Below are 21,309 nucleotides of genomic sequence, written 5' to 3'. Positions count from 1 at the left end.
ACACACACAGTACACCGTACCACAGGTTCTGTTGTTCTTCAGAGCAGTCATTTTATCAGTTCTGTTTTTATCCATCAGTCTGGTTTGGTGCTATAAAGGGCAAAATCAGATTCCAAGAAACAGGAGTTGGCTAAAATGTGCAGATTTTAGTGACTTTAGTTCACTTGGCCTTTTCTGAGAAGTCAAATCAATAAATAAACAACTACAGTAAATAGGTAGATAACCAAGCATACATTCACTTACGAAAAATATTTCGCTGATGAAGGTTGCAATGTTCAAGTACCGGTATGTAATTTGAATGACATCTTAAAAATGGATGAAAAAGTAGTGACAGTTTGAAAATGTATGGATAATGTTGATTCACAATTTCAGTTCAATGTCTTCTTAAACCAGTGATTTTCAAAGTGTGGTCCAGGTACCGGTATGTGGCATCTCTCTGTGTTCCATGCGAGAATGAGTAAATGAGGATATGATTCCTGTGCAATGCGTTTTAATTGAATCAACACGTTTTAATGTTCAAAATGGGCAACGGGACTCCATTTTTGAGGTGAAAAAGTACCTGGGAATATCCACCGGCATGATGAACCGCCACAGCAATATTGGGACAAGAAACAAAACCTCGACCCAAACGTGTTTAAACACACACATATATATTTACACAGCGCTGTGAAAGACTCATCACAAGTTATCTCAAACACTTGATTGCAATTGTAGCTGCTAAGGGTGGCCCAACCAGTTATGAGGTCTAGGGGGCAAACACTTTTTCACACAGGGCCATGTAGGTTTGGATCTTGTTTTCCCTTTAAAAATAAAAACTTGAATTTAAAAACTGCATTTTGTGTTTACTTGTGTTATCTTTGACGGATATTTAAATGTGTTTGATGATCTGAAACATTTGAGTGACAAACATGCACCAAAAAAATTAAAAAATCAATACGGGGGCAAACACTTTTTCACACCATTGTGACTCTCACTCTCACTCATATATTACCACATATGCTAGTTCTTTTTTATTATATCCTTGCTTTTGCACCCCTTCTAACCACCAAGTGTACTGGGAGTTTTACAAAATGTGTGCAATGTTTATGTGAGTGTTACTCTGCATAGTGGGCTGAACATGACACATTTTACATGCAACAGAGTAGCAAACAAACATTGCTCTTTAAGATAGAAAACATTGTTCCTGCTCAAGATAATCATTTAGCTCCACTTCCGTTCGGTCAAAACCTTTAACGCCCTTAACTAATCCAGCAGAAAATCACTGATCTCCTCTCTCATGTGAGACCTAAAGAAAAAAAAAATAAGAGATACATTAGATTAAAACTGGCAATCCCTGGTCCATTGGACCATTACTCCTTGATCTGTATCACTTTTCCCATTCATACATTCCCGCATGCAAAGAATGAAATATGAAACCAGAAAATACAAACTCACGGCTTACCTCCTTTGCCTTATCTGAGCCTCTGATAAAATGTATTGAGGCAGACAATCTACTGAAGACTGGAAGACAAGTGAAGCGGAAGGGAAAGGGAAACGTTATTCCTTCTGTAGCCAGATGAGTCCATATTCACATCATCAGTCATGTTACACAACATCCTCTAAAAGTACTGAAACAGTATGGCCAATTCCTTTATTTTTGTTTCAGACCCCAAATATTTAGGTTTAACACCAAAAGATAAATATGAGACGGTGGGATAAAAAAGAATGCACACCCTTTGCAGTTTCGTCACTTTCTGCTTAAATTGGTCACAAAATGTGGTCGGATCATCTGCAGTTGTCCTCCATAATTACTGGCACCTCTGGTTAACATGTTAGAAGCCTTAAAATGAATTCATTTTTTCATTGCAGAAGCATACTCTCATATTGAAAATTGTAGAAATGTAACTTTGACTAATGTTATAGTCTCGCAGCTCATTCGCTAAAACAACTTTGTGGAATTGAGATCAAACTTCTTTTGATGGCGACGAGGGCACCCGCAGCGGCTCCTCTCTCTCCTGTGGTTGAGGGGAAAGTAATTTCATCTGTGCTGTATGTTGCACGTGTAGCACATTTGACAATAAAATTGACTTGAACTTGAAAAAGAAGAAAACAAATCTCTTCTGTCAAAGCATGCTCATGGCTTGAGCGTCGATGAGAAAGAGAGCGAACTAGGCTCTCTTTGTGCTGTTTATATGCTGTAGCTGAAGTGACGGGTTTCTTTGAAATTAGTGATGTCATTTCCAATAGTCTCCCATTCTATTATTATGAACCCTTTCAGATACAGTGGTTACTACAGTGGACAGCCTACCATGTTATCATTATTGGGTCATGAAAGTCTTAATCATAACATTGACACTTTGTAATATCCCTGAAATTACGCGGGATATTTTCCATTCCTTCTCGGCAGCACGCGTATCCCAGCACTGATTTTGATTAGGAGGAATGTCGACACTTTTTGACTGTCGCCGCTGGATAGGGCGCTTGTGTTTTTTTGCGTGTGTAATGGGAATCATTTTTCACAGTGCCATTTTGTTCAACGGAGATGGCGGCGCTCTTGGACAGTCTGCGTTGGTGCGGCTGGATGGATGGCTTGTGGAGCCGAGGATGAGGAGAGAGGAGCGTCAGGCGCGGAGCGCGGATGCGTATTTGGAACTGAGAGTCGCCGCTTGGATTTGCAACTGATTTACACAGGACAGGAGAAGTGAACCAATCTCTGGACACTACAGCTTCTTGTTTTCAAACTTAGCATGTACCGGTAACCGACGTGCGCACATTTTGAGCATGACGTCTCTGATCCACTGGTGAAAGGACACTTTGAATATCTCCTCTTTCATCTAGAACTGCTTCAAACAACAAAGCGTATGCAGGATAAGTGTTTAAGATTGCCTGACTGTCCGTGTTTTATGTTGTGTTATATTATTTTGTTATTTTAACTGTTTTGTAAAGCGCTTTGTTACAGCTCAAGTTGTTGTGAAAGTGCAATATAAAGAAAAGATGTATTGTATTGTATGTAGCTACATAATGTCACCCTGACAATGGCAACTCCCCCAAAATGACAATGGCAACTTCGCTAAAGTGCCATTGGTAACTTCCTGAAATAAACATCTGTTTGTGGAGTGATGCAATGTTGCTTAGCATGTCGAACCGTCCATATGTCATTCTGACCTCTGTTTTAGTTACCTTACATCAGGTGTGTCCAAACTCTTTCGCGTGAGAGCCGCATACAGAAAAATAGGACGACGAAAGAGCCATTTTTTAAATTCACCTTCACCTTTTTGAAACACGCTCAAGTCAGTCAAGAAAGCAATTATATAAATCTTTGTCTTGTCTAGTTCATTTCATCAGCTTTCTGTTAAAGGCAAATAGTTGAGGATTGTTCCAAGTTTTTGGGGTGGCTCGCGGAGTAGATCCAGCTCTGCACTATACAGTAGCCGAATCCTATTTCCACATTCAGAACCGAAAAAAGAACAAACAGGAGTAAAGCCACCATTTTTCAAACAGCTACTTGAGGATCATGAATGTGATGTCTTCTATGAATCAGCTATAGAGCACACAGTGGAAGGATTTTTTTTTTTTTGCCTTTACTTATCTTTATTCACTACATGTTTTGGAGATAAATTGTTTTTCTTTCACTCATAAATTGTTTATTTGTATCTTCGAATATAGACAAAAGTTTTACAGTATAGAAATTAATTTATGCATGGTCATGGCATTTATTTTTCTGACAACCTCCCTTCTCACTCGCTTTACGTTTTTTAAATAATCTAGTGGCCCATGTTCAACGTCTTTTTTTTTTTTTGTCGCGGGCCGCTGAAAAACGGATTGCTGGCCGCAAATGGCTCCTTGGCCATAGTTTGGACACCCTTCACTTACATGAACTCTACTTGGATTGCAAGTCATACTGACAACGCAGGTCATCTACTGTACCCTTTAGACCAGGGGTGCCCAAACTTTTTGGATCGAAGATCTACTTTTCGATCAACTAACCTCCCGGGATCTACCCTTACCGGCACGCGTGCGCACACGCACATGCGACGCACTTTTGCAGCCTGTTAACTATCGTAGCTCACACGTACCGTTTTAAAGTGCTTCCCTGGGCCCTCCTAGGTTCCTATTCTTTGCCCGTGCCCTCGGTGAATTGTACACGAAGCAAACTCTGAATGAGAATAATGTCGATAAAAGATTGAGCGCAACAGCTCTGAACACAAGCTGCAATTGCAGACTGCTGAGCGCGAACAACTTCCGGTGACGTAATCACGCGCCACCGTAAATTCAAGATTTACCTGCTTTATTTTATTTTTTAAATATTTTTTGGGTGAAAATGAGACTGATGGGATGATTAGGGTGCAGCGTACATTAACACAAAAAAATATATTACTAACATGTACAAAGACACACAAATGGTCGTTTGTTTTTTTTCTCCTCGACACTCCTCGGATCTACTTGGGACCTGTCTTAGATCTACCGGTAGATCAGGATCGACCTAATAGGCACCCCTGCTTTAGACTAATTCCCCAAAGTTGACATTGCATTTCTGTTTCACAAGCCACTAACCATACACATCAGTACATTCTTACTCATATGTAAAGATGGGTCCTAACCTTTAAAATCTTAACACATGATTCATCTTGTGATACAATGATGATAGGCTTACACTACTTCCTAGCATAATCATGTACAGTAAATATATACAGTAATATTAATGTAAAGCAGTTACTGAGTCTTTGAACAGCGTCATGATGTGATTTGTGGATTGGCAGAAAGAAGATTATAATCAGAGATTCATTTTGCGCGAGACGATGTAAAACTAAAATTGTTCATGTCCATTTCAAGTGTGGCGACCTTTCCTGGTTGAATTTAATATCACAATTTTTGTTACATTTACCTGAGACTAAACGCAACACAAATTTTCCTTTAGAAATACATCACATCACCGTACAAGGTGCTTATGTGCTACCACGACATCACTTTTTGCAGCCCATCGCCTTAACAACACTTGACCACTCCTTTTAACAGTGCTGCCCTCTACCCCTGACTAAAACAGTGCTCCTGGTGGATAATATACGATTCACTTTTTTTTTGTTAAATCCTGCACGCTTTTTATTCATATTTTCACTCTCGCGATTTTTTTGAGTAAATGAGGTCTGCGCAAACTGTCAATACATTTAAACCAGGACTGAAAACATTGTCTACTGCAGCATTCACGCAAATCTATATTTTACTCTGCTGTTTTAATCGCCATTTGCACACTAGCATTTATACGCTTTTATTATGGTTTCTTCAACGTTGTGATCATATTTTGTTTCTCTTCTGTAATTCTTTCAATGTTTTATGGAAAGCATTTAAAATTGTCTTGTGTGCTATACAAATCAACTTGCCAAGAATACCATTCAAGCGGCATCTCAATAAACAGCATCGTTAAGAGTAGTAATGTGGTTAGAGTCTTAACACTACCCATCCCTAGGCGTTACTTCAAGCAGACAGTTCTTGTGATACAGATGAAGAGCAGACAACATTTCCTGACAATTTTTTCCAGAAATGAAAGAAATTCCAAAGGCTACATGTAGTTTTTTTTCTCCCACTGTATATTCATTTTATAGTCACTCACCATGTCTTTGATGGTCAACTGACAACTGTAACACAGCAGGCCTCTGATATCAGTTGTGTCTGGGACCCTATGGCATATGAGTTACAGCATAGTGGAAACATTCTTCTGCACAAAGTTACGATACACATTTTACATGGAAGTGAGCAAAATCAAACTCACGTTTGATTGAGATAAAAAATAAAATAAAATGTACCTGACACCAGAAAAGCAGCCTCTGTCTTCCATAGGTCTATCACAATACTCTCCTTTGCCTTTCGAGCAGCATTGTGTACTGGGACCTCTCAATTCTGGAAGCAAATACATTTCAATGAAAATACATGAACTTTGTGGGGGGTGATTCCATAAAACTTTAATGTACCATTATGCTCCAAAATGAGTGACCATGAAATGACAAATTGCTACGTTGCTCATTGAAATGATGATAGAACTTGAAGTGTAAACTTTGAACAAGGTAACAAACAAATTAAATCCTCTATTTCCTGTGGTTTAAATGGCATGTTAATTAACACGGTGCATTTTCCGCACGAAAGGGTGCACCTAAAAGCATTCAATTTTCTCAAAAGCCGACAGCGCGCCCTCTAATCCGATGTGCCTTCTATTTGCAGCTCTTTATATTCCCCATTGAGCTGCCATTATTCTATTCCAGTGCCGTGGGTGAGGGCAATGATACAAAGTGGATGATGCAATGGAACACGCACGAATCTGACAAAAAACGTCATTGAATGACACTGAGCCTCATTCACCAACTGCGCTCGTGTGGAAACAGTTCTTCGGTCCCGACCTAAACCCATGTGATTTTTTTTTTATGTACCTCTTTGTAGATCGAAATGTGTACACAGAGTCCTCTCAAATTATTTGGAAAAGTGACTGAGTGGCTTGCATTCTGGGTACTTTTCACATTTGAACCAGATGGGTTCCGATTCTTGGTATCTGGAAATCGATACTGGTCACAAATGGTCCCAATTCTCGGCACTTTTGTGCGGTTGCTTGTGGGACTAAGTGTTTTGTTGTTTTTTTTTAATTAAAAATTTATTTTTCAACATAGAAACTTTGACAAATAAAAACAACAACCATCAATCTATTATCCGTCCCGCTTATCCTTTCCCGGGTCAGCATGAATTTAAAACAAATGAGCCAAAGAGGATGAAATCAAAATAAACGTTTAACATTTTAGTAAACACATACAAAAATACAAAATAAATGACTCTTACAAAATCCAAAGTGCAAAGTTTTTTGCAATGAACAACACAAGGAACAAAAATTAAACAGTAATACAAAGAACGAAGATAAATATATTTATCTTGCTTCCGTGTGCAGTAGTCGACGCAAGGCCTGCCGCAAACCCACGATGAGTTCGAACCCTGCTTGGACCGAAACACAAGCATTTGATATTTCATCCGTATAAAATAATAAATATTGTTAAGTATGGTCAAGAATGGTGAAGCATGCTAGGAAGTGTGAGGCTTCACCATCGTTAAATGATGCTTCATAAATTGAATTTGTTTGGCACTGGGCAAGACGCTTTCACTTCCAAACCCAGAAATGTCGACTTAGTGGGTGTAAACCTTCGTGAGTGGGTGACAGCTTGCTGTATATGGTGAGAGCTCTTCCAGCTAGTGATAATCTTTTATTTCCTCCTTTCTTTCCCTTCCTATCTCAGCACAAGGAATATCATCAGTAACGGTCAATGTCACATCATCTGTAATGTCAGTGCCCTCATCAATTGCAACAGAAAATGCAAGAAATGATTTTGTACAAAAGAGCTAGCTTCTACTCCTGAGAGAAAGCTAACATTCGTCCGGTTTTGCAACCTTTGAGGCAAGCTTGTTGCTGTGATTACAGTGACAGGTATTGTTAACATCAAATAAATCATATTTTTGAACCAATTGTACCATTGATCTTATCTGAGCTGATGAAGCCTTTCATAGTTTATTCCCTATTTTGAGTAAATATGTCGCAGAAAATCAGAAAAGTGAAGGTTTCTTTTTCAAGAATGATACGTGCTTGTTCCATTGCATCATCCACTTTTTTTTTCAAGCCAAAATGTCCTCCAATTCTGGAATGAACCATGTGTCCTTTGGCCATTTTGTCTTGTGTTTCACTTTTTAGAATTGCATCACTCGGAAAAAAAACCTTTGCACTACTCTTCTGTATGAACACTGCAACACAAGTACAAATGATTTTGCTCAACAGTGTTTGCACTCAAATGTGCTGTTGGTGACTTAGTGGTGTATTCTGAAGCCCAGTTTAAAAAAAAAAATCATTCATTTATAACAACTACAGTGGAGCCCCACATGCGGTTTGGCACTTGTGAACTAACCTAGTTGCAGATGTTTTTTCCACCAATATCAAACAAAAATAAAAATTATGTCTGTTGTTGTTTTGGATAATTTTTCTTTTCTTTCTTTTTTAAATAAAATGTTTGATTTTGTTTTTGTCGCCCCAATGCATTTATAATGGCTGCCAATTACAGATACAGAACATGTTTGGGGAGCGGCCCGGTCCCCATTTCCCATGAATGGGTGTGGCCCAATGTATTGCTGAGAAGTCATAAAAAGCGTACAGCACCTGTACTTTGTCTGGGAAATGAAGCACTGTTATCACCGACACATTTGGTCTGGCAGAGGCGTTCAGAGATGAGAGTGGACTGGAAAGCTGAAGCATTTTCTAGAAAATGGTAAAAAGTTTACATTCATGAGTTACCTAATTTAGGATCAAAGAAATGTAAACACACGTAAAAATGAATAACGTCCTTCTGACTTCATAAACTAAGTGCACTGCACCATCCAATGCATTATGGGAACCACAGATATGCAAAATAGAGAGATATGGTGTGCCTGTGCCCATGGTCACATTAAAGCTTGTACGAGCAAAGTGTAGTCACAAAAACAAAAAGTACAATGTATTTTTTTGTAGTGATAGCACACGCTTTGGCGTTGACGTGAAATCAAATTTCATGAACATCGGTTGTGAAATGAGCAAGTTATGACCTATTTTCAATGGACAGGCATTGACTGATGGCTGGCACCGACGTCAAAGCTGGGCTCATACTTATCATAGCAGTTGAAGTGCCTGTACATTTGAAACAAGATAGGTTTGCTGATAACAGAAGGAACACAAAGTGGGTCAATTACACTAACGTTCACATTAGCATTGAGCTTTGTCGTTGCTCAGTGCAGGTGAAGCTTTCGATCGCCCCAAAGAGATTCAGTATGGGCAGGGTTCGCAATCTGGGCAGACACCGAACATTCAGCTCAGTTTTGTATTTCTTTTTTTAAATTGACTTTTTTACAACTTAGCATACAACGCTTCAGTATTCAATGTGACATCAAGTTTTCTCGGTCTTCTTCTGGCAAAGACAGTCATGAACGTTATTATTTGGGTGACACCCAGTGTACACACCGAGTTACCACCGATGAATTAAACGGTAACAAAAGAACAAGATGACAACTTGTGTTGCCAGAACTCTGGTTTCATGGGAGGTATTCTAAATGTTACTATTACTAAATATTACTAGTTTTACAGCCACATATTTCAATTGGGACTTTTTCCTGCTACTGGCCATTTGTGTTTCGTTGTATTTATTTATTATTTTTAGTTCATTCTAGTGTGTGTTTTATACAAAAACATGTCATTAATGGGGGGGCGGGGGGAAGCCAAAATTCCCATAAGTAGTTCTAAGACTAGCAGCGAACGAAATGTTAATGACACGCACTGGCGTTTTTAAGGAATAAGCCTCAAGTGTTTGCAGTCTGTCTATCTCCAAATTAAATCAGTGCATTCTTCACTCATATGTTTTTGTAGCACAATTTTCACCAGCACCCTGTACGCCAACAGAACAGTTGGTGGTCATCATTAATCCAATTCCCAACAGACTTAGTATGGAGGTCATGTTCATGATTTTTATACTTGTTTGCTATGAATTATGCCGGATGCCCTTCCTGACATAACGCTGACCTTTTATTCACCCTGGTTTTGGACCAGCACTTGAAACATACTGGCTTGTAACCCCAAATGTTTAGTTTTGATTTAGCCTCGTCTTGCTACTATTGGTAATGTTGACATGATTTTAAACCTGTAATACTCACCCACTGCGGTATCCAGAGAACACATACAGAGCAAACATCTGTCGCATGGGTTTGCAGAGGATGAACTCTTACAAGTTGTTTGCAGCTTTTCACTTGTTCTTCAGGACACAGCAAGATTTTCATCAGGTGTGGAAGTGAAAACACAGAATTTTGTGATAATCACAAAAATCTCGAGAGGTTGAGCCAACATCAAGTATTGTATCATTGGCCAACGGAAATATACTAACCTATATATGGTGCTGACAGTAGATGGGAAATCAACTTGCAGTTTAGTGACAAAGCTCTCCGTCAGACACTGGATGCTGGCCTTTTCTTTACTCTGTTGGACACAAGTGATATTGCAGTATTCAGGGCAGACAGAGGATAGATGTGCAGTTAAATTAAAATATGGTGTTACTCAAAGTATTTGGACCTAAACTGGGATTTTAAAAGATGGGTTTCGAAATATCGAGATAAAAAGCCATATGGCTGGGACATCTGTAAGAATGTCGTAAATATGGATTGATCAGATCAACAAGTCTAAATGTTTTCTGTCAGTCCTTGTCATTGTTCTTTATGGTTGTATTGCCACAAATTAGAATTTATTTTATGTTTAACTGTCTCAGTAAAGATGAATGATGTTTAGCGGCCTTGTGACCACTGTGTACACTTCTATATTTGTTAACACAAATTTGACCTTTTCTCATTTCCCAAAAAAGCTGAAACTTTGGCATAGATTGATTGAGCTTACCTTAGTGTGAAGGTTTGGTGTGAAAACAGAAGGGACATTGAAGATATGGTTATAGTAGGCTATTTCTTTTGCAGAGTAGTTCCTCATTGGCCTCAATGATATAATGTCACCATAGCGGGAGTCCGAGAAACTCTTAAAATGAAAGACGTACAAAGCAATTTTTTTGGGGGGGGGGGGGGGGGTTGTTTTTCGCCCAAAAATATTTAGATAAAAAAATACACTTACTGTATCTTGAGCAAGCTGTGCTCCTCTGCCCAATGATATACTAATGAGAAGTTTAACCGCCAGTCTGGTGCAGTTGTCTCCAAACATCAATTTACTGTAGCCTTCACAGCGAGCTGTGTGCACTAAAAGATGCTGTCTTTAAGGAAAAACACACAGTGGGTTATTTTTTTCCCTTTACATTGAAATGAAACATTTCACTGCATGTTGTATGAGTGACAATAACTTGGCATGTGTAAAAAAATTCAAGTTAAAAAGACCAATGCATTCTGGTTACATCTTTTTACAATGTTAAGAGTTACAAACATTTCTCTCTCTCTCCCTATACCTACCTACACCTCCTTTTCTCTCTCTTACCAGAAAAAAAACTGACATAGAAATAAAAAAAGTCTTGACAGCAACAACGGCAGACTGAAATCATCTAACCACCATCATGGAGTTTAAATTAAACAATCAAGAAGAATATTTCTGAGCCTATTTTCGAAAAAAGAGGCTTAAACACCACATTTTTGTGAAGCCTCCTAAATCAAAGTTTACTGTTCAAATGAAAGTGTCATTGTTTTATTTAAATTCCACTGTGGTCATGTACAAAAGCAAACACATGCTTTTGGACCCAACGGTCAATAAACGATTAGGTTTTTTTTTAATACCTTAACACGCTCACTAACTCTGCTTTGGCCGTCACCGTCTTAGAGGAGTGAAGAAGCTGCTGCAGCAACTGAGTTTGGGACTCCTCAACATAAGGTGATGAAGTTTCATGCTGCTGCTGCGCTGGTGTCAAACAGGTACAGCTATTATTGCAAACAAAGCGATCCACAGATGCTTTGTCAGAACTTGCTTGTGTCGGCGAGGAAGAAGGAGCCGTCGCTAAAACTGAACCGGGGACGTCAAGAACCTACACGGTGAGAAGTGGAAAAATCAGTCAAGCACTGTAGAACCGCTACACTGACTGACAAGAGTCAAAAGCGACTCAAATGGACAATTGTGGCGAAAATAAAACACCCCTTTGTCGATTCCCTTCTGCACATCAGGCAACTGCTCCAGGTGCAGATGACATCAACTTATAGCAGTGGAAAAACTGACTCCCTGTATTTTTATCAGCACATACTCTGGCACGCCCCATATTTTATAAAAATGTTTTTTTTTTTTTAAGTGAATCCACAAAAAACATGGCGCGATTGTCTAGCGCACGAATGGTTTACAGTGGACTATTAAAAAGTCAAGGTTTCACTAACCGCTAGCGTTGGCTGTCATCGGTAATGAGCTCTTCTCTTTTTAAAAAGGATATTTAAGCAAGGCAGAATATGATGCTGCTTGCAGAGCTGAGTAAATGAACCTCTGTGACCTCTGTGCAGTTAATTCCCTCCAATTAACTTTTCAGAATGGCGCGAAATAAAAAGCAACTTTCGTAGTATCCAGTGATCAAACTCCTGTGAAAAAGGCGAGGCGAAACGACCTTTCACCTTCGTTTTGACCCTAGCATGACTGATACCAACAGCCAGAAACACTTTTGCTCTTTAGGCGTGCCGTACATACATCAATCTGATTTCAAAGGGGACTTCAGACTGAAGCAATTTAATGTGAAGAAACAGGGAACTCATTTCATATGACAGCGACAGAGTAATCACACGAACCTCTTCCAGAGGCACGATGTGGAAGGGGAATCCTGTGGCTATAAATATATCTTTCAGCTTTGCCGCTGTTTGCCGTCTCTCCTCCAGAGATCGATTCAAAGCACCACCCTCTGAAAAAACAAAAACACATTTTTTGCTAATTTCTGCAACCGGGTAGGACTGCGCACAGTTTCAAGTGTGATTAGAGTTTTACCATCAATGTAGACAATGCCTGGAACGAATCTCAACTTCTTGTGAGCATTCTGACTCAAACCCTGCAAGTGGGGATGGAAAGAAAAAATAGCACAGGTTTAGCATTCGTATTCATTTGTAAAGATTTTATCTTTAGAGTAACTTTATGCTGAGCCATTAATAAGAAATTCCGTAGGTTGAAAAGTTTTCAAGAAATCTGTATTGCTTTGTTGAATTGCAAAAAGAAAGTGCATAGCCTTGACTTTTGACCTCAAGCATGTTTTGTTAGGAAAAAAAAAACCACAAGACAGTCAGTATTTGACTATCTGAAATTTATACCTTGTTATGCATATTCGCCTATATTCTCCCATTTGTGCTAATGCAGTTTTTTTTAAGCATGCTTGGTTTGCGCACTTTTAAGGTATGCCAATTCCCCTGCCCAGACCATTCGAGGGTAAGAGTTTTAGTACCGTCTCTCACCACATGAAACCTTTCCAAGCTAGAAAAAAAAATGTCAGCGTACTCATTTTTATTGTTTCATCAATTACTATGATATAATGTCGATGGTTGGGCCAGAGTAGTATAATTAAAGAAAACAAACAAAATAAATATTTGACATTTCCATTAACTAAATGAAATAGAAACGAAAATGCTTTTAACAAAAAAAATAAAATAATTAAAAGACAAACTGAAACTACATCCAACTATTAACTACAACTACAGCAAAAATGTCCTTTGTTTTCATCTTTCTCAATTAGTATCATACAGGGGCTTTTGGGGTTCATTTTAACCTCCTGACTACCAGTAATTCAAATTTGTCCTCTGTAGAGGACATTTGTGAACCTAAATATCTCCCACCCAGTGCATCCAATCGCATTAACTCCTTTTGTTACTCTAAAGAGGACATTCAGTGCTTTCCAATGATACCACATTTGTAGGGGTTAGAAAAAGTAAGAAAATGGCTTCCCTCGGTGCAAGCACTTTTTATGGGAAGAGGAAAAGTACCGGTAATACTTTTTATCAAACACATTTTGTCTTGAAATGCTGTTGGCATTTTATTTATAAGACTCTTATGAACACGTTGAGTTGTTTTAAGTGTATTTGGGCCTAGTATTCAAGTGCTTAAAAAATGTAGTGGAATTTCTAAAATTTCTTTTGGAGTAGTCCAATTACCGGTACTTCACAGAGATTGGGGAATTTCAAAATAAATGTGATTGGACAACATTTTTTTTCCTGGTAGTCAGGAACATAAATGTATTTATTTTTTTACTGCTGTACATCCACACATAAGGAAGGTCAGAGTTTGAGAATTGCAGTTTACTTTATAACACAATACTTGCTTAATGACCTTTTTGTTTTTATCTTGCACTTGACCAATCCATATGTTAAGAAAACGAAAACAACTAAAAACTGAATTAAAGCGAAGTGTTTTCAGAAAAATATTAAAAACTAAGGAAAACTAGCAAACCTCCTCTAAAAACTGATTAAAACTACGGGTACTTGAATTAAAAAAATCCCCAGCCAAAACAAAAAAAATAAGCAACTATAATGAAAAATCCTAAACTATTATGACCACCAAATAGGACACAGAGGCTGATGAATACCAAGTCAAAGTCAAGTCAAGACTTTCATTAGTTTTAGCCAAGCAAATTGCAGACGCACACGCGCACACACACACACGCGCACACACATAAATCATATTAATTATGAAGATGTCGCAACTACCATCTCATTCAAGGAAAGAGTTTTAACAATCACGGAGAAAAAAGAAAGCACTCTTCACGCTCCCCACAACACAGACTAATTAGTCAAGACAGTCTTTAGAGCACAGGTGTCAAAGTCAAGGCCCGGGGCCAGATCTGGCCCGCCACATCATTTTATGTGGCCGGCAAAAGCAAATCAAGCTTGCCAAGTTCCATGATGCTTGCTAAAGTCTGAACCAAAATTTCAAATTGTCATATGTAATCCACAATACCAGTCATTATTCTTCACTTCTGATTTTAAAACTAGTTATCTATCAATTTTTTGTGCGCTGTGTTTGTCATATGTGGAGGTGTGATTAAACATTTATATGGTTCCCCAAAATTCATAACGGCCCTCCAAGGGAAACCGTAACCACAATGTGGCCCGCTACAAAAATGAGTTTGACACCCCTGCTTTGGAGTTATCCAACAATTGGACTTTTTTCCCCACTTCTGTTTCCCTATTAGAATACAAAAATTCATTGTGATAAAAATGGCACAGGTAGACCTCTTGGACTTGTCTGAGCATTGAAGAAGAAGAAGGACCCCCTGATACAGCAAGCAGTACCTAAAAGTAGAAAAACGTAATGATCATAGAGCCGTCACGAAAAGAAAACACTTGGGGCTTTATTTCCTAAGATCCAAATAGTGGGCACTTAATTGGGTGTTTAATAAATTGTGCCCACTGTTGTAAGCTTCTAAAATTCTGGCACAGCCACAAGAGGGATAAATGTGTTGGAGATCACCCATTTTCAGTGAGCATGTGCAAACAATGCAGAGGCTTGTAAACAAACATGGCGGATTGTTGGATCTTTGGAAATATGACGCGACCACACCCCGTGATTGATAAAAGTGTTTGTCTCATTAAATTTGCTACAAAGAGAGAAGCGATGGAGATTATTTAAATTTAGAAACAGAAGAAACAACATAATGTGCGTACGTGCCCACAAACACAACAATTGTTACTCTGGTGAGTTTATTTGTAAACTATTTTGCCATCAAAAATCACATTTTCATTGTTGTATAGAAGAAAAGGACTGTTCAGATATGAGATGTTATTAAAGCAAAAACTATGAGCATAAAGGTCACTGTTGCCATAAAAGATAATCTTTTCACAACAAGTTTGTTTTCTGCATTATTTCTGGTCCATAATAAGCAATTTGGGTGCCACCAACCCACAATGTACTGCTGACTGCTAAATAAAAAATTTAATGGAGAAACCATTGCAGTACAGACTTAATTGATTGCTCTATGATGTCATGCCTTGACTACTCACAGCCCGTAAACAAGTTTTGCACGGTATCTTTGGATTACGTTTTGGCAACATAAAAAAAAAATTGACATGTATTATGAAGTAGTGCAAAGGAAAAATGCCATACCTTTTCTCCAGGGAAAATCACTCTGTTTTTGCCCAGTGTGGCCCTGAATTTGTGAAGGAAGTACTGTTCGAAACAGTCCCTAGCAAACAAAATGCAAAAAAAGCATAATCAGACAAAAAAAAAATTACATTGCAACAACAGTGTAACATAAAAAGGTAGTCAGATCCTTTTGGTACAACAAAATCAATATAGCTACCCGAGTCTCAAGAATGGCAAATGTTTATTTGTCAACACAAGACTGCGAAAAAAATGTTACAACACCAACATAGTGACTGAATCAAAATTGGTGAGTGCATTTTCTGCAATGTCTATTTGAAGCTATGCCCTGTTTTGGGATAATAAAGGAATAGAAATTGAACTACCGGTAATATATATTTTTTTACCTGATTGTTCAATTATATGAAAAAAGATAATTGACTGGCTATTTAAGAAAAATCAGTAATTGTAACTCTGCAAGTGAAACATTTTCAAGGAGTCCACATGAGCAGTATCAGGCAGTCACACCCATGGATGCTCGTTATCGGGATCGGCAGCTCAAACCCTGATTGGAACTGCGTGAGCAATTACTCAACCCCCCTCAAGACCAGTTGCTTGGCAGATAAACCAGGACAACTGCCAAAAGAATGTAAAATAGGTGGGAGTCTCCAACGGAGCCACGAAAATGTCATCTTTGTGAACCGTGACAACAGTGAGAGTCCTAATCCAGCTGTTGTCAACCTGGCACAAGACAAACGTCCCTTTCCGAGAGAATATTCACCAGCAGAGAGAGCAGGTTAGGACCATCACAGTGCATATTGTGAATATGAATTGACCAGTTGCATCATTTACGTTGTGTCAGATATTAGATGATGATGTTGGGGGAAAATAGACATTCAGCTCATTTTTTTTCCCCTTTAAATTTTCGGGTGCTTGAGTATTAATATTTATAATTAATAGCGGCCCGCTGCGTCTGGCTACTACACACCTGCATGCGATGGCTCGACGGGGCCAGTCTAAATTTCCAAGTCACGACCAGCAGAAATGCAATTTTTTTGTTTTAGACAGAAAGACTTTTAGCACAGAGCCAAGATGTTGTCATTGGTTGGACGCGAGAAAATAACATGACTGGCGGCAACGATGAATTGGGCACAGCCTCATGTCACTAACTTGGGCTAGCCAAATCACTGCTTCCTGTAATAGATTCAGACAAGCAGCAGCGGGACCATGGAATAGAACAACAAAGGCAGTGATGCAAAGTAACACTATAATGACCAATTGTACACAACAACAACTGCGTGCTCAAGAGTGATTTATTCATCAATGAAGTTTGAGGACATTGTGCAAAAACACCTAAACATTTAACAGCGCTGAAGTCGAAACATCAGAATACAGCATATGGCCCGGGTGAGCGATATTTGTTTTTTGTTTGTTTTATGTCGAGAGTGAAGAAATTTCATCTGTGCTGTATGTTACACATACGTACAGCACATTTGACAATAAAGTTGTATTCAATTCAATTTTCAATCATTTGTTGGTGTTTGCTTCGATGGCAGTCCTTCCAAATGTCTTCACATGAAAACGGTTGGTGGCACTAAGAATTTTGGGGCCAGCTGCCTTTTTAAAAATATATACCGGTACTAGCTATTGCGCATTGTTGGAATCTCATTGCTAAGTAAATATTTTAATTCTTTATTTAATTGATTTATTTTTGGAAGCATTCATATTAATTTCTACAATCGTAATTATTAGATTTTAGGGAGGATAGTGCACCCTCATAGCCATGAATGCAACTGTACAGTATAGAGACGCTGAACATGAAATCATTTTTAAAAATTGATTTCTTATATCATCAACATATGGGGACCTGTCCGAGTGACAGGGCCACCACAATTCGGCTCTTGCGGGATCACACCCATAAAGGCTGAATGTCAAGCCCTGGTTTTCCAATTAATGGCTATGGACCAGTGAGCCAGACTGATGTGCATCTTACCTGCAGTATTGGTCCCCTGCCCTGATGACCACCACGGCAATCGTCTCCTTGCACTTGACACATTTCTTCGACACACTGCGAGATAAAGCAGTCATCATGAATAACGTTATTGTAAAAATTACCGTATTTTCCGCATCATAAAGCGCACCTAAAAACATTCATTTTTCCCAAAAGCAGACAGTGCGCCCTATAATCCAATTTGTCTTATGTATGATGCTGCACAGTCTCTTGATATTTTCCATTGAGTTGTTTCCCTGTGAGTGTTCCTATGCCATCTAGTGGTAATTACTAGCAGGAACCAATTGTACCCTAAAAGGGTTCTGCCCAACACTAATTGACATTTGCATTGGCCAACACACACTCAAACTGATAACTACTTTGTGAGCAGACATTATTAAATGAAGATAATACCAAAAGCATAGTTTACTACTCAGTAAACGAAGGAAAGAGACAAGCAAGACTTCTCAGGATATTTAGCCCCTTGTGGATGTGAGCCCACAAGGTTTGTGTGCCTTTTTGTTGAATTAATTGTCTTTATAACGTTTGTCTTCCATTTATTGTTTTGTCATGCCATTTGTATTTGTATTTCATGTCCGTGTTTGTGACCAGTTCTCATAGCTTTGCTACAGCTGCAGCAGTTGTGAAAGCTCTATATCAATCAGGGGTGGCCAACCCCTGATTGATATAGAGCGGCTGTGAATATCTCCACCTACGCCAGTGGTCCTCAACGAGAAATGCTGTAGGTCCACTTTTTTTTATTTTTTATTAAATGCACGGCGGTCATGGGGAGCAGGGCTATATGCCCATTTAGTATGGTCAAGCCAAGCTTATACAAATCAACGCTCCTCACAACCAACCAATAATGGGGTGCATGAAAATAACAATTATTCACTTTGCCAGTACACAGCAAATAATGAGAGGTATTGCGTTGAGGCACAAGAACTCTTTTATTTTGTTAAGTTGTGCCTGCTTAATAATAGAAATAGCCCTTTTAGGGAAATAAGACATTTTTACTATAACTTTGTTAAACAGTAGTTGTCTTTTTTTCCCTTAATTTAACAAAAACAAAACAAAATATTCATTTTACCAAAATAAATACTAAACATGAAAACAAAAATATCCTTTTCATTTGTACAATTCCCCTTTTCACATCCCCTCTGAAATCACTGAAAAATATATCAGAAGAGGAGTTAAGAACCATTTTAAATACTGACACAAGGGAGCACAGGAATGTGCAGTGCTGTTCTTCCACTAAAGGTGAATGCAATGTCTGAGGCGTGCAAATATTATTTGAGGACGCCATTGTGATGTTCATTTACCATGTTGCAGTGTTCTGCTGTTAAACAGCTGCAAAGATCCCCGGGTAGACGGGAGCAAAACTGCACACAATCGAAACCTCCCGCGATTCGTCTTGTCTAATTGTCTGTGTGCGGCTCTCCTGGGCTGAAGCTGTGAGCACACTGTGGCGTCGCGCATGCGTCTGTTTCCTGACACAATCCATTTTGAATTCGTGTGTATTGGGATAGACGCGTGCTGACGCTTATGTATGGGCACACCTTAAGTTCAGAGGAGCCAATCAGCGCATCGTTATCGCCGACATGCCCTGCTCAGCCAGGGTCTCCAGTTAGTCAAACATTATCATACCTGTCAACTTTTCGGAGCGCCAACCTGTATAAACTACCAAAAAAATCCTTGTAAAGAGCAAAAAATCCTTATAACATACCAAAGCATTTTGTCAAAATAACGGCAGAAAAAAACCCACGAAATTTTCAATGATATTTATTGTAGATCTCCATAATACAATGTCTGGTTAATGTCTAATCATCATTCTACTTAGTGGCATTACTGTGTTCAGAGTTGTATTCCTGCGTTACTTTTTTCACCAACTCCAAATGCTGACCCATCGGCTCGAAGTTACAGCATCCATTCATATTTACTTTCGAAATGAAAGCATTCGAGTAGACCATCACCATTCTGGGCAAAAGCATTTGCCCCCCCCCCCCCCCCCCAACTACCTGTTGGGGGGGGAGACGGAAATTTTCAGAATCCGTATGATTTGTGCGATACGGCCATATACGTAAGATTCACCACAAAATCCGTATGAACTATGGCTAAACCGTATGAGTTGACAGGTATGGATTATACACACACAGTCGCGCTGCTGCGGTCCTCTGCAATATATCTGTTAGTGCACGCAAAGAATACAACGGATAATTTTAACAAGCGATCGAGGTAATGCGCAGATTATAGTCCAAAAATATAAAATGTATAACGTAAAAATCACTTTATAACTTATTATTTTATACAAATTGCCGAGGGTCCGGACAGAGGAGGTCGGCGGTCCGGTCGTGGATCGCGGTCCGCCAGTTGAGGAAGGCTGACCTACGCCCACATCATTCTCTGAAAATATCAAAGCAATCGCCTCAATATTTTTGATTTTATGAATATTAAGCGTTTTCGCCATTAAGCGACATGAAGTTCGAGTAATGTCCAAAATTATCAAATATTGGTGTGATTGTTTTGACATCTTCAGACATTGATGTGGACATAGGTAGAGATGTGCACATGAATTTTGGTGGCGATTGGTCGGAGTGATATTAAGCATTTTTTTTAATGGAGAGCGCATGAAATCTAAAATATTGGGGGGGGGGGGGATTGCTTTGATATCTGAGATTAATATAGGCAGAGATGTGCACATGAATTTTGATGGTCATTGGTTATAGCTGTTTCGCATTTGGCTTGTTCATCAAAAGTGAACGCCTCTGTGGAAGAAAAAGCCAAATGTCCACAAAATCCGTAATACTGTGGTGATTGTTATATTTTCAGAGGTTGGAGTGGGCATCAGTACATAGCTGCATGTCAATTTTGTTAACCATTGGTAGTGGTTTTCTGACATTAAGCCACACTAGGCTTTTTTTTTTTTAATTGAACGTTTTAGACTCTCCCCAAAAACTTTAACGCAGGGGTGTCAAACTCATTTTTGTCACGAGCCACATTCATTATGGTTAGGGATTCCCTTGGAGGACCGTTATGAATGTTTAATCACCTCCAGATATTCCAAACACAGCACACAACAAATTGATGGATCATTTGTTTTGAAATCACAAGTCAAGAATAATGACTTGTTTAAACATTGTTTACATTCATGTAATCAGGGGTGTGGAAACGAGAAAATGCTTGCAGTATCTCCACGTTATTATGGATTACATACGACAATTTGAAATTTGGGGTCCGACTTTAGCAAGCATCAAAGAAGTTGATATGCTTGATTTGCTTTCGTGGGCCACATAAAATTATCTGGCGGGCCAGATCTGGTCTCCGGGCATTGACTTTGACACCCTTGTTTTAACGAGTCACATTGTTTCGGATTAAATGATTGATTTTAATACCTACAACATGCATACCCGTCATTTTATATTGGAGTCACATTATTTCATATAGACACATAGGCAAGACTAAATTGAAACACCGCTTTTGTGTGCTGAAGTTTTCCAAATTGTGTAACAGTTTTCAACAAAAAATAATTACCTTGAAACCTTCTCCTGCTCCAAGTCATCATGATAGGCTTCATCCACCTGACACATTGGAACGAAAACAAAGAGTTCTACCAACGTGAAGAAGTTACTTTCCTTGCAGCGTTGTTTCCAACGACTGTGTCTCCGATCAGAATTTCAACTCAGTTCCGTCTTCGTCTTCTTCTCCTTCCACTTGTACTGGTGTTAAATGTTGGCTGGCAAATAACGTTTCGGTGCATTACCGCCAACTAACGGTAAGGAATTCGGGATTA

The 21,309-nt window shown here is 38.9% G+C and overlaps 1 protein-coding gene across 1 annotated transcript; it reads right to left on the bottom strand.

Annotated features, from left to right (window-relative positions):
- Positions 1-126: 126 nt before the first annotated feature.
- Positions 127-21,218, bottom strand: ctu2 (cytosolic thiouridylase subunit 2 homolog (S. pombe)). Its single transcript, XM_086121760.1, has 16 exons — positions 21,051-21,218; positions 17,523-17,597; positions 15,554-15,632; positions 14,683-14,742; positions 12,455-12,515; positions 12,262-12,371; positions 11,278-11,522; positions 10,631-10,766; positions 10,406-10,537; positions 9,903-9,994; positions 9,676-9,773; positions 8,156-8,254; positions 5,781-5,874; positions 5,588-5,654; positions 1,442-1,500; positions 127-1,285 (listed from the first exon to the last, which is right to left on the bottom strand). The coding sequence occupies exons 1-16, from the start codon at positions 21,104-21,106 to the stop codon at positions 1,243-1,245; spliced, it is 1,506 nt and encodes a 501-aa protein (XP_085977886.1). The 5' UTR covers positions 21,107-21,218; the 3' UTR covers positions 127-1,242.
- Positions 21,219-21,309: the final 91 nt, after the last annotated feature.

The sequence above is a fragment of the Hippocampus guttulatus genome, chromosome 10 (genome assembly GCF_054856545.1).
Source record: "Hippocampus guttulatus isolate MCC_2025c chromosome 10, RoL_Hgut_1.0, whole genome shotgun sequence".
NCBI lineage: Eukaryota > Metazoa > Chordata > Actinopteri > Syngnathiformes > Syngnathidae > Hippocampus > Hippocampus guttulatus.
This window is presented reverse-complemented; position numbering and strand designations above follow the sequence as displayed.